The sequence below is a fragment of the Erpetoichthys calabaricus genome, chromosome 1 (genome assembly GCF_900747795.2).
Source record: "Erpetoichthys calabaricus chromosome 1, fErpCal1.3, whole genome shotgun sequence".
Classification (NCBI taxonomy): Eukaryota; Metazoa; Chordata; class Cladistia; order Polypteriformes; family Polypteridae; genus Erpetoichthys; species Erpetoichthys calabaricus.
Window position 1 is genome coordinate 147,713,038 of NC_041394.2, and position 25,166 is coordinate 147,738,203.

The following is a 25,166-nucleotide window of genomic DNA, read 5'->3' on the forward strand; positions in this document are numbered from 1 at the left end:
GCATAAATGAGCCAGTCATGGAAGTCTCACCAGATTTACAAAGAACACCATTGCAGACACTACCATCCATATTCGTTCATACTTGGCCAATATAGAAGCATTCAATCACATATTACACTTATTTTTGAAGTATAAGCAGAAACAAAAATACCTGAAAGAGATTTAAACTGGCTTGGGGATAATGTGCAAACTCCACACAGACAGTGACAATGCCACAATAAATCTGTGATCCCTGGGCTTGTGAGACAGCAGCACTAGTGAATGAGTCACCATACTAATCTCCATTAATAAATACAAAGTTTGCTATGCAGAAAGGAAACCCTGGCACATTTATGTATTCTGAGAATAAAGTAAAAGTTATATCATTGCTGACAGAAAAAAAAAAACAATTCAAGGTTAGACAACAACATTTTGATTGTACAGCATTCACGTAGTGTGAATACATAAGTTCAACATGTATAGTGGAATTAAGATTGTTTTTTTATTCTATACTGTACTTGTCTACCATTATTTAGTTGTTGAGGAAAGACCTTATATGTGTTAGCCACATAGATTAAAAAGTATATAACAAGTTTTACCATGTTACTACTTATAATTAAGTGATAATATTTTCTTCATTAACACTCAAAAAATTTTTTGGAGGAAATTAATTCAGTTATGTGTTAAATTTCAATGCAAATCAATGAAGTAATTTAAACTAAGATCACTCTGTAATCACTATGTTTAAACACTAGCCTATTTAGTTATAACTGCACTTGTTAATGCAACTAAATGAAGTAAGTTAGTCTAACTTATTCGAGTTTCTCAAACTTATTTTAATCGAATGTTAAAGTTATTTTGAACCCAATAAACTACAGTTAACTAATCAAAATGTAGACATCTTAACTGAACATTCTCACATTATGGGATAATATTATAAGAATTAAGAAAATTCAAAACAGAAGTTTTTGTTTCTAGAATCTTTATTTCTACATATTAGATAGATAGATAGATAGATAGATAGATAGATAGATAGATAGATAGATAGATAGATAGATAGATAGATAGATAGATACTTTATTAATCCCAAGGGGAAATTCACATACTCCAGCAGCAGCATATTGATAAAAAAACAATATTCAATTAAAGAGTGATAAAAATGCAGGTATAACAGACAATAACTTTGTATAATGTTAACGTTTACCCCGCCGAGTGGAATTGAAGAGTCGCATAGTGTGGGGGAGGAACGATCTCCTCAATCTGTCAGTGGAGCAGGACAGTGACAGCAGTCTGTCGCTGAAGCTGCTCCTCTGTCTGGAGATGATACTGTTCAGTGGATGCAGTGGATTCTCCATGATTGACAGGAGCCTGCTCAGCGCCCGTCGCTCTGCCACGGATGTCAAACTGTCCAGCTCCGTGCCTACAATAGAGTCTGCCTTCCTCACCAGTTTGTCCAGGTGTGGGGTGTCCCTCTTCTTTATGCTGCCTCCCCAGCACACCACTGTGTAGAAGAGGGCGCTCACCACAACCGTCTGATAGAACATCTGCAGCATCTTATTGCAGATATTGAAGGATGCCAGCCTTCTAAGGAAGTATAGTCGGCTCTGTCCTCTCTTGCACAGAGCATCAGTATTGGCAATCCAGTCCAATTTATCATCCAGCTGCACTCCCAGGTATTTATAGGTCTGCACCCTCTGCACACAGTCACTTCTGATAATCACGGGGTCCATGATGGGCCTGGTCCTCCTAAAATCCACCACCAGCTCCTTGGTTTTGCTGCTTTTCAGTTGTAGGTGGTTTGAGTCGCACCATTTAACAAAGTCCTTGATTATGTTCCTATACTACTCCTCCTGCCCACTCCTGATGCAGCCCATGATAGCAGTGTCCTCAGCGAACTTTTACAACTTATTAACTAAGTTGGCAAATCTTCTAATCCTTTGGTAACCAACTGCCTAATTACATCATTATTAAATGAGACTGCCAAGAAACCAGTTATACCAGATGATGTAATTAATATTACATTGTGTCCCATCCTCACACAGAGAGGAAAAGCATGGTCTTCTGATGTATGGTGTGGTATATCTTTTCCAGATTATATGAGCTGAACTTTCCTAAAGCCATTTTCACAAACACATGAATATTTACCACTAAGGTATTGTTATGTAAGGCTTTTGTAAATTGCCAAAACTTTATAGTATCTTCACAAAAAATGGTGGTTTCTTAATGCAAACCAACTAAACATATTTAGCATAAAGCATTTTTGCCAAGGAAAATAACTGGAAAACTGTACAAATACTCTGGAAAATATCCCAGAAATGTTTTCTTAAAATTTACCTTTGAAGCTTCGAAATTTGTTCGTCTTAGATAAAGTCGACATAAGCTATTGTGTTATAGCAATACACGCGTGAAATTATTACGGAGTGATGCTGGTATTTAAAGCAAATGAAATATATTCCTGTGGTTCCTTTAGTACTAGGGTATTGTACCGTGTTAGCCATTATGAATGTAGTGAAAAGTCAAGCAAAATGACACCTTTTATTGGCTAACTAAAAAGATTAATAAAAGATGTGGTTCCTTTATAAGTTATACTTCTTATACTTCTTAACGTGACACCAAAGACATTTTAATGAGTTTTACCAGAGATGGATAATAAAGCACTGAAATCTTCTCATTTTGAGTAAACTCAATTTAAATTGGCTATGTAATAGCAACACCCCCGAAGAATCATTTTTTGAGTGTCATCTGAATATTTTCAAATTCTGCTCATGTATTGCGTACCTAATTTCCCTGAATATCTGTCTTTTTAGAAATAATTAAATGTTAGCTTCCCTCCGTTTACTGGAGGCATGCCAGTCTGCACAAAAAGTTCCAGTGGGATTTCAAGGAACGGTGGAACATGACCGGAATCCCGGTTTATTTATTTATTCGTTCGCAGCAGCAACTGCAGGCTGCAGGTAGAAAGGTGGCCCTTTCAGTCTCTGAGACGTGCGCGCTCTCGTGTTACTGCCGGCGCGTTCACGGACGCCGTTGCTAAGCACCGCCGTGTTCTCACCACGGGGCGCGCCACCAAACTCCCCCCTCCTCGCCTCAGTCTCAATCTCGGTTGAATGCCAGACATGGCGGCGGACCTGAACCAGGACTGGCTCTCTTGCCTGCCGTCTGCTTGGAGTTATGGGGTAACACGAGACGGGCGAGTCTTCTTTATCAAGTAAATAGTCGCCGGAGAACGACCTCGGATTATATTACAAACGCATGGGCCCCTCAGTGGTTAACTTGCACTTTTTTCACCCGTTGCTTTTTTTCTTTCTTTTCTTCCTTCTTTCACGTCGACAGCGAACACGCAAAGAGTACCACCTGGCTACATCCAGTGACTGGAGAGGCCGTAATTACCGGCCACAGGAAGACTGCAGGTAAGGGAGAGAAAGCCGCGCGATTGCTGTCACTTGGGTCCGCCTGCTAGAACGCATGTATGTGTGTAGGTTCGTACGAACGAGTGCGCGCCTGTCCAAGTGCCGCGCTATCGGTATGCCTCTATTTATCCCACATTATGTCCGTTTCAAATGAGACGCGGTGGAGTGAAACGTGTGGACACTTGCACGGTGGGGTTTGAAACTAAAATATTCCTAGTGATACTGCAGTAGTGCGCTGAGGCGCTGCACAGGTAAACTCCGCTGCACCGTACCTTCCCGTCCTGTCCCGTCCCACCAGGTGTGTATGCTACAAGCGTGTGCTCCCTCTGCGGCTGCTTGTGCGTTGGGTTAAACTCGGCCCCTGACGTCGCTCTGCCTTTTAAAACGGACAGAGTTAAACCAGACTCTGCAGTTAAGTGTATTGGTGTCTGAATTCGACTGATCGGACGGTTTCACTATAACTTATACAGTGGCCAATGCAGCGCGCTCAGTCCAAAACGTGCAGTCCTTATCTTGGAAGACTGTACTAGCTGCTGTCACTGCGTAGCGACTCGCACGCGCGCTCACACGCGTTCTGCTGGGCAGGTTTGGGATACTTCATACCCCGCCCCCTTGCTTGCAAAGCTTGCTATCACGTTTGTGAAGTGCCTCTCGACCACCAGATGTACACACCAGCCAAGCTGTCGGAATTGTGCAGCATTTGGGTCTGCATTTACCCATTGTGATGGACGACCATTTCGAGGGTTTATGTTAACACACAACCACAAAGATAGAAATGCTTGCTTGCTCTTTAGGATGTAAGGTAGCAGACTATATTGACGGGCCTTAAGGCTATCTGCTTTACTATTGTAGCAGCTCATATATGTATATTATTTTTAGAAGGTACAGTACATGTGCCCACTCAAAAAAGGCCCACTCATTTTGTGAAGGTTTTTGTCCTAAGCATACAGACACTTGTTGACATACAGTACTTCATAGTGGCAATTCCCATCATAAGCCCCCCCCCATATATATATAGTAAAGCTTGCACTCACACCATTGTGCAAGAATGTAAAGCTTCATGTGCAAAAGAGTGCAAGTAGAGTTTAGCAGCATCACAGACAGGCTTCTCAGGTCTGTGACTCTGGTAACAAGTCTTCTTATTGCTCACAAATGATTGCTGTTTCCACTATGAAGTTTGTGTATACACTCAAGCATGTGCAAATTAAAGCTTGCATACACACCATTGGCTGAGGCTGTAAAGCTTCACATAATAAAAGAAGGAAACCAGAGTTAAGTAGCACCATCCTACACATATACACATGCTTGCTGTCAGCAGTGTGAATCTTATTCCTACACAAGCAAACAGACTGGCTTCTCAAGTCTGTGATGCTGTTAAGTGTTTATTCTCTTCTAGATTTTTGAAGCTCCAAGTTTTCTTTTATATAGACATAGACGCACAGATATGCTTATATGTCAGTATTGTGTATTGTTTGCTAATACAGTTGATACCCACGGAGAATGTTTTTGCAATTCATTACTCCTCTGCGCATATACATTTCAGGACTATAAAGTATGTGAAGTTTTAGACTACAACCAGTACTACTGCTAGCTGTCAGGGTTATGTGGTTTTTCAAGCACACTACATGTTTATTATTTACAATATTCATAAAGCCCTTAACCCTTATTTGCTTATAAGCATGGTTTCAAGATGTGTTTATCTTCTGAATATATGTAGACATTAAAAGCCCAACTGGATGGCATTGTGAATGCTGTAGTAACTCAGATCCTAACAAGATGTTCTCCTAAAATGAAGTTTTTGTATATTTGCCCTTATTGAAGCTACAATTTGTGAGACTTAATTTTGAGTACATGCAAATGGAAGGGGTTATGAAGAATCATTATCAGAGACTATCTACTACACACACACACACACACACACAGTGACTATCCCTGAGACTAGCTGTCAGCTTTATGAAGCTTTTACTACTGAGAGAGCAAACTAAAGTTGACGGTTTGTACAGTTTATGTTTTTACGACACACATTGAAACTGTCAGGATTATTAAACACATATAGAATTGTCAGCCTGCTTGTGAGGCTCTTTATAGAACACTTTTGCACAGTTTGCTGCAGCTCATTTAAGAGAATAAAGCATTATAACATGTAATTTCGCTATTGTTTCTGCAGCAATTTTTGCTAGGGCTAGAGTGCTAACAGCTGTGGAAAAAATATTTTAGGGCATTCGGATTATACATTGTTATATATGTATTTGTATTTTATATTCTTTTGGTTTCTGTGCTGCTTAAAGGTATGTGAAGCCTTCATTTTTTAATGATTTAAGCAAATGTAGTACAATTATTAGCATTTTAACAATAATATTAACATTTCATTTTAACACCAGTAATGAGGACAAGGTAAACAAACGATAGAAAAACACTAATAACATTGTATAAAATTATATATTTACAATAGTTTATTTATTAAGAATTACATAGTCAACAGAAAATATTACTCCTTTATGCAAAAGTGCTTTTCTGATTCTGTTAGTAATGCCTCCTACTTTAACATTTGTGAAAGCAACCAAGAGTTACTAGTCAATTTGTTACATTTGGTTTTATTAGGTTTTGTTGATTATTCCTTACATACTTACTGGTACTGCTGGTTTTACTGTTTGTTTTATAGATAACTAGCTTTAAGTTTTGACAAATAATTTACAGTGTATATGGTTGCAATTATGAACAATTACTATTTAAAAATAATTTATATCCTGTTAGTCCATTCTTTCATAGTTGTGCTGGAATTGTTCATAGGCTGTGTCATGCTGGAAAAACTATTATTGTTTTAGTTTCTGTTCAAGGACATTTTCTTTGAGTTTATGATATAGATAGATAGATAAATAAATACTTTATTAATTCCAAGAGGAAATTCACAAATCCCAAGGGGAAATTCACATATGTGTGTATAAATATATATATATATATAGTAGCAATCTGCAGAGGTTTCACACACCTGATAACCAGCTTATGTTAATGTTTGTAGTTAGCTGGCCTTGGAATATAATATTTTGCAATCCTTATGGTTAGAGTGTTGGTCAAATGAAGAGTAAAAAAGCTGTCCATCAATATGGATAACTGTAGTACATTTTCATTATAATACAAAGCCCCAGAACTCTATTAGCATGTGCATCTTTCAACAACATTTGTAGCACTTGGCAACCATTCAGCACATGAGAGCACCGAGACACATGTGTAAATTATGTCTGTGTGAAAATAGGGGATAAAAGCAAAATACATATATACTATATAATGGCAAGTTATTCATATCCTTCAGCGGAAAAACAGCCACAAACATAATACTTACACTTTCAAACCTAATATGAACAGTGATATTTTTTTTAGAGTACCGATTTTCTTCTAGTTTCTGTCCTGTGAATGCTGTTTACCTAGTGCAGGGCTATTCAATTACATTTTTAGTTGGGCCAGATTTTCAAACCGTGAAATTTAGCTAGGCCATACATTTTCAGCAGCCAGTAATCAGCAGGTAATGACAAATTTTAAATCAACACAAATTAATGTATTTAACACTAGAATACCCGAAGCCTATGAAAAAAGTCGTAATGCCGGGCCACCTTAAACTCCTTTGCACCTCTCCATCAGCGTTTTTGTTTTGCCAATGTGTCATTCAGCGCAAGCAGCAAGCAGCCTGCTATCCCATCCCCCACCAATGCAGCTGAATTTCTCCCAGCTCAAGTGTGTTTATGTGGGTGTGAAGTGCCTGAACTTGTATAGGGTAAATAATATATCGTTATTTGGAATACATACATTTCATGTGTGTTCCGTGTCAACAATGATCTGGATAAGTAGGATGACAGGAAATGCGTGGCAAGAAATGCTGAACACATAACTGAAACTTTTTTTATGTTATAATAATGACAAAATGCTGAAGTGTTTAATATGTGAAGACTGAAGTCCAAATATCAAATAGACACTTTCACAAAAGGTGTAACAAATCAAGTGTGCCTTTATTCAAGAATGTAACCGAAGAAAAAAAACTTATTCAATTTACATGTTGCTGTCAATATGTAAAAACCGAAGCCCAAATATCAATTGCATGGCTCATGTAGAGGTTAAAAATGACTGCTTCTAAATCAAAAGGTTACGGGTTTGATCCTGGGGTTTCCTTACATTTACCATTGTGATTAGTGAGCTGCTGTTATTATTACTATTATGTAATAAAAACATACATTTGCTTTGAGTCTGTAACAGCAGGTGTAAAGTTTTGCTACTTGTAAAAGATGTTGAAGGGATATAAGCAGATACACAAACACTGGTGAATCATGTCGTCTTGGTTTCTTCTTGTTACTTGAATTTTTTTTTTATTCAGTTTTTTTTCTTGAATAAAATCACACTTGTTATACCTTTGCGAAAGTGTTTATTTTAAATTCCAGTAACCACATGAATTATATCAATTCTGTCTCTGCCTCTGTCATGCATGCACACTCACATGTATGAAAACACAATTATTTAAAAACGCTATGTCATTTGAACTTTTTTTTTTGATCTTGCCTAGTATTTGCATTATCGTGCATGGTACTGGGAATGCAGACAGACTTCTTCTATTTGGGGGCATACACCGTCAGCATGGCACTGCTAGATCTAAATAATTGTGTGTAGAATTGCATGCGTACTGAAGTGATGTCAGCTGCAGGTGGAAGTTCCCGTCCCACTTTATGGTGCCCAGCAGAGTTGTGTTTCAGTGCAGCAGTTTACTAGCCAGCGAAAGTGATGTGAAGAAGTTGTCCGTTTTTACGGTTCTGCCTTTGTCCGTAAACAGCTTTATGACCACAGTCTCGGAAAGTCTTTCTCCCATGGGATGACTGGGATCTTTTCCTAAATAAAGAGTGGCATTGCACATGCACATGCAAATCTGTCGTTTTTCACACAATCTACATGGGTGTCTTTGTTGTCAAAGCGCAAATGCCACATGATAGTCTGATAGCAGCCACCGTATCTTTGATTGCTGGTACAATAAATAGTTCTGACCAGGCATCAACCACAGCACTAACTGTGGTCATCGCTGCTGTTGTGAAAAGAATGGAGATATATGCCATCAACTCAGAGAGGAAGAGGCAAGTTTTTGTTGTGCTACATGAACATGACTTTGAGAGAATAAAACTGAATTAAAAAAAAAAAAAAGAACTTTTACAAGTAGCAAAAATTTACAATGGGTGTTACAGACTCATATCAAATGTGCGTTTATCTATAATAATAAAAGGCAAAGCCCTCACTGACTGACTGACTGACTCACTCACTCACTCACTGACTGACTGACTCACTCATCACTAATTCTCCAACTTCCCGTGTAGGTGGAAGGCTGAAATTTGGCAGGCTCATTCCTTACAGCTTACTTACAAAAGTTAGGCAGGTTTCATTTCGAAATTCAAAGCGTAATGGTCATAACTGGAACATATTTTTTGTCCATACACTGTAATGGAGGAGGCGGAGTCACGTATCGCGTCATCACGCCTCCTACGTAATCACGTGAACTAAAAACAAGGAAGAGATTTACAGCACGAGTCACACGCGGGAACGAAGGTAAATGACGTTAATTTTTGACTGTCTTTTAATACTGTGTAAGCATACATATTAACACGTGCAATTAAACGTGTGCATTTACGGGGTGATTTCTCAGGCTTAAAAGCTCACCTTTTATCAAACGCGGGAACAAAGGTAACTGACATTGTTCACTGTCTTTTAATACTGTGTAATCATACATATTAACACATGTCCAATTAAACGTGTGCATTTACGGGGTGATTTCTCAGGCTTAAAAGCTCGCCTTTTACTAAAAAGGTAAATGCAAAACTATTTTCAATCAGTTTATTGAAACGCTCCCGTTAAGGATTGCAATAACATATTTGCGAGATAAAAGAACGAAGTAGGGGGAAATGGAGGAAGAGCCGCAAACAGCGAAGAGCAAAAAATTAATTAAACAATTGAGAACGGAGCGAGTTAAGCATACAAGCATGTTCATAAGGGAAACAAAGCACGGTGTAAAACGTAAGTTTAAATTAAGTTTATAGAAACGCTCCCGCTGCGGATTGCAATAACATATTCGCGAGATAAAAGTTTAATGAGAAGACAAGAGGTATAAACGAACCACACGCCGTGGCGCAACGTTAGGGGCAACAGTTTAAACCATTCTATGATCTGCTTCTCGCAACTGAAAGACGGCACATGGCGGATGTTAGACGACTTGCTGACCGCAACGTTAGGGTCTTCAACTATGGCGCTGACACCACATCTCAGTGCCAACACTTTGCAGACTCTACTTAAAAGACACGCCCTCCTCACTGGACAGTTAAAAACACCAATCAAACTAACGATGACATCAAGTATTACCCAATCAAAAGTAGGAAAGGAGGCATCTTCATAAAATGCGTGTGGGATGATTTGCATGAGACGCTGCTTTAAAAAAAAAATGATAAAAAAAATACGGGATAAATCCCGTCCAGTATTGATTCAAAACGGGACGCGCAATTTCATTCTCAAACGCGGCACGATTCCGTATTTTAAAGGACGGGTGGCAACCCTACAGTGCCAGGTAACCACCCATACAATCAGATTGTGATTCAGACTAGGAATGCAATGAATGTAATTACCCCGATCTACATACAAGGCGAAAGTCTTGCAACATTCAAAGATGATGGTTTGGGATAAGTACACCATACAACATAAAAGAGCTTATGAAGCCTTGAACCGAAAAAAGCAAGATCTCAGAGATCGTAAAAAAAAAAATAGGAGGTAATGTCGTTTTACTCGCTGTAGATTTTAGTCAAACATTACCAGTTATTCCACGAGGGAGACCAGCAGATGAACTCAACGCGTGTTTAAAATCCAGGCTTCTCCCACGCTCGGTTATATGTCGCGTGTTCTCGGGTAGGTGCACCAAAAAATGTATACATTTAAGCATGTAATGGGCAAACAAAAAATGAGGTATACCCGAAGGCACTGCAGTAGTACTTAATGTAACTTTACTTCTTAAATGTGAATGTTTTACTGTTTAATAATTTATACGCTTCTTATATGTTGTTCAAATTCTTTTATCAAAATACCACTGACAGCGCAATGCACGATAACATGGAGTGAATACACCATACGCATCCGCCCACGGCTGCCCTGCTGTGCGCAGATAGGAGTTGATTCTACAATAAAATAAAATAAACATAAAAAGAGTAAAACAATCATCACCCATAAAGCGTGTGTGTGTGTATATATGTGTATATATATATGTTGATATGTGGATGTGTATATGTATATATATATATATATATATATAATGTAGATATGTATATGTATGTGTATATGTATATGTATATATATGTTTATATGTGTGTGTGTGTGTATTTTATATATATAAAACACAGCAACACTCATAACAATGACAACACAATTACATTGACAATCATGTTACGTTATTTTTAAAATGTTTCCTTTTTTTTTCATAATCTCTTTAACACACTACTTCTCCGCTGCAAAGCGCGGGTATTTTGCTAGTATTATATAAAAGTAATAATAGCAGCTCACTAGTCAAAACAGAAAATACGGGGAAGACCTGGGACTGAACCTGCAACCTCTTGATTTAGAAGCAGCCGTTCCTACCTATAATACACTCATGCGATTGATAAATGGGCTTCAGTTTTTACATATTGACAGCAACAAGTAAATCGAATAATTTCTTTTTCTTTATATATGTTATATTCTTAAATAAAGGTGCTCTTGTTTTGTTATACCTTTTGTGAATAAAGGCCCACTTGTTTTGTTATACCTTTTTATGAAAGTATTTGACATTTGAACTTCTGTCTTCACACATTATAAAGTTCATAGCAAAAATTGATAAAATGTTGACATAACATGAAAACACTTTGTTTTAATTATGTGTTCAACATTTCTTGCCTCGCATTTCCTGTCATCCAACATTTATCCAGATCATTGTAGACATGGAACACACATGAAATGTATGTATTCCAAATAGTGATATTTACGCTATATAACTCCAGGCACCACACAACCAGATAAAGAGACTTGAGCTGGGAGAACTACAGCTGCGTCGGTGGGAGATGGGATGGCAGGCTGCTTGTACTGATTGACACATTTGCAAAACAAAGACGCTGATGAAGAGGTGCAAAGGAATATAAGGTGGCCTGGCATTACAACTTTATTCGTAGGCTTCAGGGATAAGTAATGTTTATTCATTGTTTCCCTTTTATATTTGGTCACATCTGACACAGGTACATCAAAAATGGAAAAAGAAAACAACAAAAAAGCTGTAACTGAACACTTTTGAAATAAAAAAAATAAACATTTTTCTCACATTTGACCCAGGCACATCTCAAAGTGAATAAAATCAAAAAAGTGTACGCTATTAGCAATGACATTTGTTTCCCTATTTGAGTATGAGATCCTCCCCCAATTTAAATGGGTGGTCATGACGGGGAAGGTTTTTTTTCATAGAACTTAAAACAATTTCATTGACACGGTTTTAATCACTCATATGACAGAGGTTAAATTTGAATTCCACAACAAAGCCTTTCCAGTTGAAGTTGTTTACCCACACCCCAGAAAAAATCTACCTGAGTAAATTTTTAAGAGCAATCGGTACATTTATTTTAATGATTTGTCTTTAAAATGTCTTTGTACAGAGTTCTTAGGTGTCAAGTAATGAATTATTAATTATAATAATAATAATATATATATAGATTTTTTTACTAAATCTTATTTTACATATTTCTTTGTTGATTAGCTCCCGTTGAAGAATTTATTGGTATCAGAACATATAGTGCATATGCCAAAATGACTAAAGTAACAACTAACAAAGTGGCATTTTTAATACCATTTTAATAAAGTTTACTGTCCGCCATCAATCACAGAGCATCCCGGTACAATGACTGTAATATACTTTCAGCCTTAAAACGCAAACTTCATCACATTGCTGTGTGTGACAAAACAGCAGGTAGGCGACTGCTCGCACGTGATTACTGACAGACAGGCCGGCATTTTGCATGGAGTATGTGTTAATTCAAAAGAGAAATGTTATGCAAAGATGTGCGAACACAAGGAGATCAGTGACAATCACACCTTTGTGTGCCACTCCAAATCAGAAGGGACAACTGAATTCCACAGGGCACAGATATATTCATAACAAGGGACCTACATGAAGGGCAGTGGAATTTCAAATGTTTTGCATGCCTACCTTTTTGTTTTGATGACCGGTTGCATCATATTCAGGCCTTTGTTCATTATTCTGGCACAAGCGTAACCAGCCTCTCATTGAAATTCACCATTTGGAATATATGTCCTTGCGGTGGGTTGGCACCCTGCCCAGGATTGGTTCCCTGCCTTGTGCCCTGTGTTGGCTGGGATTGGCTCCAGCAGACCCCCGTGACCCTGTGTTCGGATTCAGCGGGTTGGAAAATGGATGGATGGATGGATGGAATATATGTCCATCCCATCAGCAGCGCTGTGTACTTAGAAATATTTTCCCGCGTGCACCTTCAAGTCTGCCATTGTTTTCACTGCAGCTCTCTTGCACCCAGCACAGGAGATAAACTAGGCTTTTTTTGGTTCACGGATATGCAAGGTGGAGCCTGAACCAACATGTATGTTAACAGTGCATCTGCTTAACAATTAAAAATGGCCTTTTGCACCTGTTAAAATATATTTAGTTTATATTTTCAATGATTTAATTCGCAACTGGCAAAATAAGTAGAAATGATAATCGCCAAAGCCGATATTTGGTTGCATTTGAGACCATTTTAGTTGCAGTCTGGAGCCCTGGTGGAACCATGAGCTGGGCCACTCGGATGTTGCTTCTTGGCCGAATGTGGCCTGCGGGCTGCCTTTTAAATAGGCCTGACCTAGTGTATAAACTTCAATATCAACTATGACAGAAGATCTCTAGAGATTTATAAAAACAGGGCTAAAGTTCTTTTGAACATGTTGTGTAAATTTTTTTTGTTGTTCTGTGGGATAATTTTCAAGTACAACCACATATAGCTAGTTTTACTGTGGTCTTGAATCTTCTACATTTGTAGACTGTTTGGTAATCTCTACAGTGATGAATTTCAAAACATTTTTTTTACAGTTTTGTACTTCTCTTTATACTGATGACATTTCCTTATAGCATCTGAATTCTTTTGTTGGAATGATATCGTGGAGGGCTTCATAGTTTGTCCTGGTGATTGTTAATTTGGTGCTAATTTATGTTAACACTTGTTTATATTTGACTTGTTGACTAAACATACAAACTTTATGGTTCACTTCCATTTACACAAGTTTATTGCTATTTGCATATTTTTGCAATAGAATGAATCATTTTCTCTAAACAGTGTTTAGAATCTGAAGTCTAAAGAGAATAAGTAGAATGGCGGCGTGCACAGACGCAGCGGCTTGGTGCTCTTCATTTCAGTGTTTTGTGTGCATGTGTGTGCTAATATTACTACTTGTTTTACCTGCATCTTGTCGAGCTGACATCATCTACAGCCGACAGGAACTTCTCAAGATTGGAGCGTGCAGCGAAAGGAGTATTTCATCAGAGTTTCTCTGCTCCCACGACATTCCGGAAGACATAGCAAGGAGTCCCGGCTCTCCGTAGATTATCATCCCTGTGGGCAGGCGACGGAGGTGGCGCAGAGAGAAAACAAAAGCAAGGCTGCAGGGCCGGAGCGTTAGCAAGGTTACGTAGGCAGCCTGTTAAACCACCACTCCCCAGTGTTTTTCTCACCAATGCCAGATCTCTTGTCAACAAAATCGATGAACTGAGGGTACAGGTGGCAACAAATAACATTGTAATGAACAGTTGCGTTCTGTTGATCATGGAATCCTGGCTTCACTCATTGATCCCGGACTCTGCTATCCAGCTATCCAACAGGCTACACTGCACAGCGCCATGACAGGACCAGTGACTCCGGTAAGAGCAGAGGAGGGAGGCTGTGTGTGTACGTAAATAATAACTGGTGTACAAATACAGTGACTGTAGACAGTCACTGCTCTCCGAACCTGGAGTATGTGACTGTTAGATGCAGACCCATATATCTCCCTAGAGAGTTTACTGCGGTCTTGATTACTTCCGCTGTTTACATAGCACCAGACGCTAATGCAAACTCGGCTGTTGAACTTTTACACTTCAGTATTAGCAGTAAGCTGACCAAGCAACCTGATGCTATGTATATCATTTAGGGATGCACCGATACCACTTTTTTGGAAAACGAGTACGAGTACTTGCATTTCAGTACTCGCCGATACCGAGTACTTGCATTTCAGTACTCGCCGATACCGAGTACTTGCCGATACCGAGTACTTAATAAAAACATGATTTAAATTTACAGGTAACAGCTTTAGTCATATAATTTAACAAAAAAAACAAGAAACTCTCGTCTATCCACTGGGAGGTTAGGCTAATTAGCGACATGGGGCTAACACTGCTTGTCCAAATATCCGTGGTGAAACTAAACGCAGAGGAGGCTTGCAGTAGGCTGTGGATATGTTTTTTCACGGAGTCGTGTAGTTTAGGCAGCTCCGTGTCAGTCATGTAGCGGCGGCTTGGGACATCATATCTGGGCTCCAGAACATGGAGGAGACGCAGGAATCCCACATTTTCTACCTCCGAGAGTGGCTGGTCACTCAATGCAATGTACTCGATAATTGCCTGTTTTATTTTTACAGCATGTGGATTGTCTCTGGACATTTTCTCTCGTCTTGCAAGAGTTTGCTGCAGCGTGGGTTGTGTTGGTTTAGAAGCGTGGGTAAACTCTTTGTACTCGTTGTCGTGTTGGGATTTTAGGTGCTTGATTAAATTACTTGTGTTAAATGCGCTACCTTTTGAGCCTCCTCTGGACAATTTCGCTGAGCACAATTTGCAGTCCGCCTTTGTTTTGTCGTCTTCATTCACTTTGAAATAGTTCCACACGGCTGACATGTCTCGCCTCGCCTTCTCCCCGCTCTGAGCTGCAGCCAGGGCCTGGGGGCGGGCACTCGGCGCCTGTGATTAACCCCTTACACGCCGCTCAAACATAGACATTTCTCAGACCGTGGTATCGGTCCCTGGTATCAGGGGACTTTTAACGAGTACTTTAGAAAATGTGGTATCGAGGCCGATACCAGATACCCGTTTCGGTATCGGTGCATCTCTAATATCGTTGCTGGGGACTTTAACCATGTGGATTTAAAACCTGTGCTCCCTAAATTCCATCAGCACGTCAAGTGTGCCACCAAAGGAGCGAACACATTGGATAAAGTCTATACATACATTAAACAGGGCTACACCGCTACCTCACCTGGGACAATCTGACCACACGTCACTGTTTTTAATCCCAGCATACATTCCACTTAGGAAAACTGCTCCTATCAGCACAAGGACAGTTAAAACTTGGCCAGATGGAGTCCTCTCAGCAGCTGCAGGACTGTTTCAGTAGGACCGACTGGGACATCTTTGAACACTCAGACCTTGAAATGTTTAGTGACAGCGTACTGTGCTATATTAAGAACTGCACAGACATTGTCACAATGGATAAACATATCCGAGTCTACCCCAATCGGAAGCCCTGGATGACCAGGGAAGTCCAGAGGCTGTTGAAAGAGAGGAACATTGCCTTCAGGTCTGGTGGCAAGGGTCTCTACAGCACAGCCCATGCCAACCTAAAGAGGAGCATCCAAGAGGCCAAGTCAGACTATAAAAGGAAGATCGAGGAAAACCTGGATAGCAACAACAGCAGGCAAGTGTGGATGGGTGTCCAGCATATGACCAACTACAGGACCAGTCCCAGAGCTGTGGGAGGTGATTTATCACTGGCTGAGGAACTGAACCACTTCTTTTCACGGTTTGAAGTGGATCCACCAGAAACAGACAGACCCCATCCAGATACCAACAACAGCACCATCTTCACAGTGGGGGAGCACGAGGTGAGACGCATGCTGCGGTCTGTCAACCCACGAAAGGCATCTGGACCTGACGGCATCTCAGGACGCATGCTGAAAGACTGTGCAGACCAACTGGCTGGGGTCTTCACCAGGATATTCAACCATTCTCTGTCCCAGTCCACTGTGCCATCTTACCTGAAATCCTCTGTTATAGTGCCTGTGGCCAGGAGACAGTCCATCCCCTTGGGATTAATAAAGTTTATCTATCTATCTATCTATCTATCTATCTATCTATCTATCTATCTATCTATCTATCTATCTATCTATCTATCTATCTATCTATCTATCTATCTATCTATCTATCTATCTATCTATCTATCTATCTATCTATCTATCTATCTATCTATCTATCTATCTATCTATCTATTACCAGTCTTAATGACTACAGGCCAGTTGCGCTGACCCCTGTGGTTATGAAGTGGTTCGAGAAGCTCATCAGGAACCACATCATGTCATTCATGCCTCCCATGCTTGATCCACACCAGTTTGCCTACAGAACAAACAGGTCTACGGAGGACGCCGTGGCCACTGTTCTCCATGCTGTTCTGTCCCATCTGGAGCAGCAGGGGAGCTATGCATGGCTGCTCTTCATAGACTTTAGCTCTGCCTTTAATACCATCTTACCTCACAGAGTGGTGACCAAACTGTCAGACATAGGACATCCACACTCCACCTGCCTTTGGCTCAAGGACTTCCTGAGTGATCGCACTCAGAGGGTTAGAGTGGGCCCCTACGTCTCCACTCCATCAGCCTCAGCACTGGCTCCCCACAGGGCTGTGTGCTGAGCCCCCTGCTCTATACCCTCTACACTCATGATTGCATTCCTGCCCACTACAGTAACACCATTGTTAAATTTGCTGATGATACCACGGTAGTAGGGCTCATCTCTGGGGGGGGATGAGTCCGCCTACAAGGATGAAGTGGAGCGGCTGACAACGTGGTGTAGGAATAACAACTTGCTCCTAAATACAGCCAAGACCAAGGAACTCATCGTGGACTTCAGGAAGAAGGCAGACAACATCCAGCCACTCATCATCAATAGCGACTGTGTGGAGAGGGTCTCAGACTTCCGCTTCTTGGGAGTCACCATTAGGGAGGACTTGACCTGGGGAACACACGCTGCTGAGGTAGTGAAGAAGGCCCAAAAGAGACTCTACTTCCTGAGGGTGTTCAGAAAGAACAATATCCCTGAGGAACTGTCCTTTTACCGCTGCACAGTAGAGAGCATCCTGGTCTACTGTCTCTGTGCGTGGTTCTCCAGCTGCACAGTAGCACAGAAGAAAGAGCTCCACAGGGTCATTAAGGTCGCCCAGCAGATAGTCAGCTGTCCTTTCCCCTCACTAGAAGAACTACATAGTTCCTGTTATCTCAGGAACGTCAAGAAAATTCTTCAGGACCCATCACACCCAGGACATCCATTGTTTGAACGCCTGCCTTTAGGCAGACGTTTTAGATCCATAAAGACTAAGACAATTAGACTGAGAAACAGTTTCTATCCTTCAGCCATCACCATGCTGAATGCTGCTAAGTGGTCAATCTGACCGAGTGCACCTTCATTCTAAGTTAACATTAGATAAGGGACAAGTGCAATATAATGTATGTATGTAAGTATGTATGAGTGGAAAACATTGTTCTACTGTTATGGACAATTTTGGATACTTATTTTATTCCCTTATTTTAGTTGTAACTTGAGTAATGTGTTTTGTTTTTGTTTTTATTTTATTTTATTTTTTTCTGCACTAGAAAATTGCACCTAAAAATTTCCTTGTACAATGTCTCATTGCTACAATGACAATAAAGATTTTGATTTGATTTGGTTTGATTTGAATTCATAATAAAATATAAATCTTTAATAGGGATGCGCTAATTGATTAGCTGCCAATCTAAATTGGCTGATTTTTACAAAAAAAAAAAGCCTTGATCAGTAAATTGGCCGATCATATAAAACAATCTTTTCAGCCCCTCTTTTTCTAAGCTTTACAGTAATTTAGCTGCAAGTTATTAGTTTTTTTTTTCTCTTTTTGCGCCAACAGACATTCTGGCAGCGTATACAAAGAGCAGCAAGTTGAGGCTTGTTTTAGCACTTAGGAGAAAGCAATAGACAACTGAAAGAAGTGGAGTAATAAACTGAGAAAAAGAAATTAGAGAAGTCATCCTGTATAATTAGAAAATGGCAAGAAAAGCTTTTTTTAAATTCATACCTTTTTATTTTGTCCTTTTAAATTAAAACAGACACCATTTGAGTTTGAACAACGAGCTTGTTTTAAATGTAGCAGCTTAAATTTTTAATTTTGAAAAGATGAGTTTGGAATTGGAACTTATTAAATATTAGGCTTGTTAGCTTAACAGCTAAATGTGTATTTTACTTATAAACGTATTAAGCATGTTAGTCTTGTGTCTACGTGGTGAACAACTTATGAACATTTGATATATTTGCGCTTTATTTAAAGATTTGTACTGTGTTTATTATTTTTTACCTTGTGTCATACAGCATAAGTTTTAGTAAGAAACAAGTACTACATAATTAAAATGGTAATCCATATTTATAATTGCACCTTGAGTATTATTAATGTCTAGCTGATACACAGAAGAAAAAAACACACCTGTATAAATGTAGCAAATGTATATTTTAGCAGCAAAAAATCTGTAGTGCAATGAATGTTTTCAAATGATTAAAATCTAATTGCAAGTATACAGTATTTACATTTAAGCAGTGTTTAATTGGCAATACTGTATAAGTCCTTTTCTTGTGTTTGGAGAAATGGTGAAAACTACTTTTTGTAATTAAACCTTGTTTCAGATTGGTATATTACAGAAAAAATAAACAATATAACCGCTTGTAATTGTTAGAAGCATTTTTTTCTTTTATGTCCTATGTATTATGAATACATATTTGTGTACATATTTTAATAAAGTATGTATTTTAAGGAAATTGTATTTATTTTAGCATTTTTATGGTCACTGAACAATAATCATACAGAATTTAATTTTGTTAATAAAAAATGAACAGTTCAGACCTGTGGTGTATAGTTTTAATTTTAAAAGTACACTTTAATATAGGAGATAAGGCTTCTATGCATCTGGTTATTCTGGAGCTTAGTGTATAAAGTTTTTTAAATGGTGTAACACTAGATGGCGCTATACCAGCGCTTGTGAATTTCCCATTGGGATTAATAAAGTATCTATCTATCTATCTATCTATCTATCTATCTATCTATCTATCTATCTATCTATCTATCTATCTTTAACCCAACACACAGACACTAACAACACGTGCTAAAAGCACCAAGAAGTTGTTTTAATTTTTTCTTTTTAAATAAATAGTGCCCAAGCACCTCCATCACAATAAACACAATAATACTCATTTCTCAAAATCTCTCCTCCACACCTCCCAGCAAGCTCTGTCCTCTACCTCCCAACTCCGGCTCACTTTCTGGGTCTCCATCAGTCCTTTATATAGTCCTTGACCCGGTCTAATGAAGAACTGCTATATTCTTCAGCCCTGCAGTACTTTGGGGTTTCCGTCCTCGTGACTATCTCGTACTTCCAGGCTATAAGGAAAGGATGTGTCCCCAGGTCCTTCGACAGCAGCTACCCCTGGCTGCACCCACGGCATCCAACAGAGCTGAGAAACTGAACTCCAAGTCCCAGGATGCCCTGTGGCAATCAGGGGCACTGCTACACTCCAGGGGAGCTGCCGTCTAGCGTTTTGGGGGAGGCAGTGTCAGCAAGTAGCTGCCTTCCCCCATCCTTCCATTCCAGGGGCATCCTGGCCAGGTTGAGCTGCCGGCCGTCCATCACATGGGATAAAGAAAATAAAAAAGAAAAATATCAATCGGTGATTGGTGTTGGCCATAAAAAAAATCTGTTCTCGGCATCCCTAGTCTTTAAGTACCACAGGGTATGTATGTCTGCATGTGTGTGTGTGTGTATGTATGTATATGTGTATACACAATATATACAGTGTATTTATGTAATACAGAAATTCTGTGTCATGTCACTAGCATGGCTGCTGAATATTTTATATTTGTCACTATAAAATATATCTGTTTGGTTAAATATTAAAGCTGTTAGTGAATTACTCTGCTGCTTAGCTATTGTTTCCTCAAAGTACCAGTGTAATGCATCTGTACTTAGTGGTTGTGTGTTTTATATAAAAACATGGCTATAGTGTATGTGTGGGTTTTTTTTTTTTTTTAACCTTAAGTTTTGATCATGTTAAAGCTTGAATGTTCTTCAGAATTCAGAAACTTCTGCATAAACGATCTAAAATTTTGATTCAAAAGTGGTTTGCTTTAGAAGATTTTGTTTAATATACAGTATAGTCAAAATAATACATTATAATTAGTTTTATAACTTCACATTTTGCTGTATTTTTTAAAATAAAATATGCAAGCTTAATGAGAAAAGATTCCCCTATTTAACCCCTCACCTATACTTTGAGGAAAATAGACAATCAATGTGTTTACATAGATTTCTCTTTGATTAACCAAGTTATTTGGCCATTAACCAGGTTACACTTAAAAGATGTTTTTAGTCTGTGCATGTGTTAGCTTCACACACTGTTTCAGCAGCCATAGGAAGGTGGAAGCATCCACAAGGTAAATACTCTTGAGGCAAATGCTTGGATGATTGCATTATTCCTTTTTCTTGCTGAAATATTCTGTCTGTTTTTCAGAATCATTAAATTTATGTTAATGAGCTGAAAGTACAGCGCTCAGCAGCACAATCTTTGAAGCAGTCTTTAGGGTAATGTGTTAAAAGTAGCTTATATTACGTAGTGTGAGTACTTTTTAAAGTAACGTGTAACTGAGTATTCCATTGTGCTGCCGTATATAGTGCCAGTAGAATGATTTTTTTTTTTACCTTATTTTAGCTGAAAGCGAAGATGTTTTTCAATTAATTTACTTTTTAAAAGAATGAGGCATGCTTTTTCCAAAGGGGGTTTAAAAGAAAAGGGAATGGGGACAATTCAGGAGGTATTGGCCATGACTGTCATTTTTTTCAACCCTTGCATCGTTTTATGGATTGTTTACTGATATTTATGAGTGATTATAATTCTGAGGATTTTCTAATTTAGATAATGACAATTTTTTTAATACACATTTTTATTGTTTACTTTTGGTCTGGTCAATGGTCAATTTATAGGCCTCATATATGATGCAAAAATTAATAATGGTGATAATATACAGTGATCCCTCCTCGATTGTGGGGGTTGCGTTCCAGAACCCTCTGCGAAAGGTGAAAATCCGCGAAGTAAAAACTATGTTTATATGGTTATTTTTATATATTTTAAGCCCTTATAAACTCTCCAACACTCTTATAAACATTTCCCGCACAGTTACACAGCATAAACCCTTTGTATTCTTAGATATTAGGTAAGATTCGTTGAAATTATGTATGTAAACCCACTGTTTATATACAGTAAAACCTAAATATTATTTTAAAGATATCGGGCGTCTCCGATATCACATATATTACAGCCATTGCGATAGACAGGCCACCAGCAATAAATACGTACAATGCAAGAAAAATTGTATACAGTAAAATGTGTGTGCAGTGACACTAAACGTACGTACATGTACTAAGTACTGTATGTAGAAAATTAATTATGGTTACTCACCAACAATGACACGACGACTTGTCTGATAACGATGAGTTTAATTTTACTGCACAACAAAGGAGAGTGTTACAGCTCTTCTAAAGGAGCCTCTTCAGGCGACTGTGTAGTGCCGCCGTTGTTCTTCTTCCGGCAGTCTTCAATCCAAATCCCTAAAGCAGATTCCATCCGGACTACCGCCTTATTACGTCCACTTACAACTCGTTTTGCGCGGTTAAAGGACACTGCGGTCGTAGGTCTTATATTCTTTTCCTTCTTTTTAAATAAAAAGAATCGTGGACTCATTGATGCCGTAATGGCACCCTACAACATATCTAAAACTTTTACCTTTTCAGCAATTGTTAGCGTCTTCCATTGGCGCTTAGACACGGCCCCTGAAGCAGTAGCAGGAGCAGATCGTTTTGTAGCCATAACGAAGGGCTTGACTATGCACAAAGATAAACACAAAAGAGCACAAAAGTAAACTCTTTACACAGCGAAACACGTTGATGCTGAATGAGCGGGACGAGACTACCTGGTTAACGCAGCGGTATCTAATTCAGCACTCCGTCGCTGAGCCAATCAGCACACAGGAACTTAACTGCGTGTTCTGATTGGGTAGCTTCTCAACCATCCACCAATAGTGTCCCATGTATGAAATCAACTGGGCAAACCAACTGAGGAAGCATGTACCAGAAGTAAAAAGACCCATAGTCCGCAGAAACCTGTGAAGCAGCGAAAAAACCTGCGTTACATATTTAGATATGCTTACATATAAAATCCACGATAGAGTGAAGCCGCGAAAGTTGAAGCGCGACATAGCAAGGGATTACTGTACTAGTGTAATCCTCAAATGCATTTATTTATCTATTTTTTTAATTTTGACCTCTAATGATATGAACTTAGCCAAAGTGAAAGAGTCTTCAAGACACTTAGATGATGATCTAAGGAAGTTTGACTTGCCTATTGATTTTTTGGGGATGATTTTTTTTTCTTATGGTCACAGATAGAAGGATTGACAACTGTCCCAATGGTGGTGTACTGTTAGATGGTGTTTATGGTATGTATTAACCAGGCTGTTTATTTGATAGCTACCCATGTTTCAAATATAAACAGCTGCTTTTTTAACATAGCGTTTCCCATTCAGTTGATGACATGCTAACAAAGATAAGACTGTTTTTGGAACTGATGTACGAATACAAAATGGAAATTCTAACATTCCTGCAGTAATGCATAGCAGCATGTGGAGTAAGGTTATGCTTATTAAAGATATTTTAAATGTTTACTTCAGTTTTTAGTATTAAACATGTAATATCATTATATAAATATATACATACACCATATGTACCATTTTTTAAGATTGGTTAATTCTGAGCAGGGTTGTGGGGGGCTGGAGGCAATCCCAGCAAGCATAGGGTTTAAGGCAAGAACAATCAGTATGACAGGGTGCCAGTCCATCGCAGGGTAATACACATGTACACACGTATACTCACCCACTAAGGACAAATTTACCATTGCCAAAACACCTAACCAGTATATGTTTGAACTGTGGGAGAAAAATGGAGTACCAAGAGGAACCCAAGCAGACACAGGAAGAACAAGCAAACTCCCTGCAGAGAGGACCCAGAATGCAAAACCTGAATATATGCAGTAAATATATAAGTATATGTTTGAACTTTGGGTATGACTGTTACAGTCCTCTTGAATATCCTTGTTCAAAATTCACATCCTTTTGAATAAAGGATAATATTTATTATATTCAACAGAGAACAATAATATTTTTGATGAGAGTAACTTAAGCAAACAAATCTTTATTTAGTTATACTGTCTAGTTTTTTGTGTTAACTCTTTGCCTGCTAAAAATTGTTTTAAAATGTTTGGGTTTAGGTAGAATTTATTGGGCTCACCTGGCCTGAAAATAAGGTACAAAATAATGACACTGAACCTTTATTACAGGGGGCATTTGACTGACTTGACTAGGGACCAAATTCTCACAGAGCAAATCATCTATGGGCCATACCTTACCATAACAAAGACCAGACACACACATGCCATTTACTTTAACAGACACACTCCTTCATTTCTTCCTGGACTCTCTGATATAGTGTTGTGCTGTATACTGGTAATAAAAAATCACCAAACTATCACATTTTTAGAATGGTGCTATACCAGCATTAGGGTTGTCACAATAGCAGAATTTTTATATTTGATACCAATACCAGTAAATGTTTACAATGCTCAGTACTTTTCGATACCATGGCAAAAACACAACTCCTATTCAATGACTTTTTATTAAAGTACCTCTATCATTAAAGTGAATGATATTGTGCTTTTTTCTTTAATAAAATAAAACTAATAGAATAAAACTGAATAATAAAAAAAGGGCTAACTTTTACAAGTAGCCAAAATTTACACCGAGTGTTACAGACTCAAATCAAATTTATGTTTTTATTATAGTAATAATAGCAGCTCACTACTCAAAACGAGGAGCGCTGGGTCTCGAACCGCCAACGTTTCGGTTATAAAGCAGCAGTTCTTACCTCTGCACCATCCAAGAATATGTATTAACTTTCTGTCGATTGACATTTGAGCTTGGGTTTGTAACTCGTTGATAGCAACATGTAAATTGAATGATTTATTTATTTTTTACTTTGGTTATGTTCTTGAGTAAAAGCACACAGGTTTATTTGATATTTGGACTAAAGTCTTCACACATTATACACTTCACGTCATTATTAGTTTAACATGGAAAAAGTTTCTGCTTTAGGTATGTCTTCAGAATTTCATGCCTTGCATTTCCTTTCATCCTACACTTACCTAGATCTTTGTAGACATGGAACAGACATCAAATACATGTGTTTCAAATAATGATATACAGTATTATTTACCATATACAACTCCAGGCATCTCACACACAGAAAAGGAGCCTTGAGCTGGGAGAACTTTTTGCCCTAGTTGAGCTCCGTCGAGGAAGGGGATGGGATAGCAAGATGCTTGCTGCTTGTGTTGATCGACACATTTACAAAACAAAAGACGCTGATGAGGAGGGGTGTGAAGGAATTTAAGGTGGCCTGGGATTACAAGTTTTTTTGTAGGCTTCAGGGATTCTGGTGTTAATGTGTGGCAGCATAGTGTTTATAAGGTCAAATCAAGTCAGATTGTAATGCCATCCATACACAGTATTAAAATAACTTTCCCCAGGAATGTGGTGCAACATTTAC

The 25,166-nt window shown here is 38.7% G+C and overlaps 1 protein-coding gene across 11 annotated transcripts in view; it reads left to right on the plus strand.

The window, feature by feature from the left end:
• The first annotated feature begins 2,905 nt into the window (after positions 1–2,905).
• The window catches only part of plekha5 (pleckstrin homology domain containing, family A member 5), a 493,187-nt gene continuing 470,926 nt past the window's right edge, over positions 2,906–25,166 (plus strand). For 3 of the 11 annotated variants that reach the window (XM_051935408.1, XM_051935399.1, XM_051935402.1), the window contains exons 1-2: positions 3,074–3,187; positions 3,313–3,389. In XM_051935408.1, coding sequence (XP_051791368.1) covers positions 3,087–3,187; positions 3,313–3,389 — 178 coding nt within the window. In that variant the 5' untranslated portion in view covers positions 3,074–3,086. Of the gene's footprint in view, positions 3,188–3,312; positions 3,390–25,166 lie in introns of all 11 variants that reach the window. The other 8 variants (XM_051935415.1, XM_051935412.1, XM_051935457.1 and 5 more) reach the window with 7 other exon arrangements.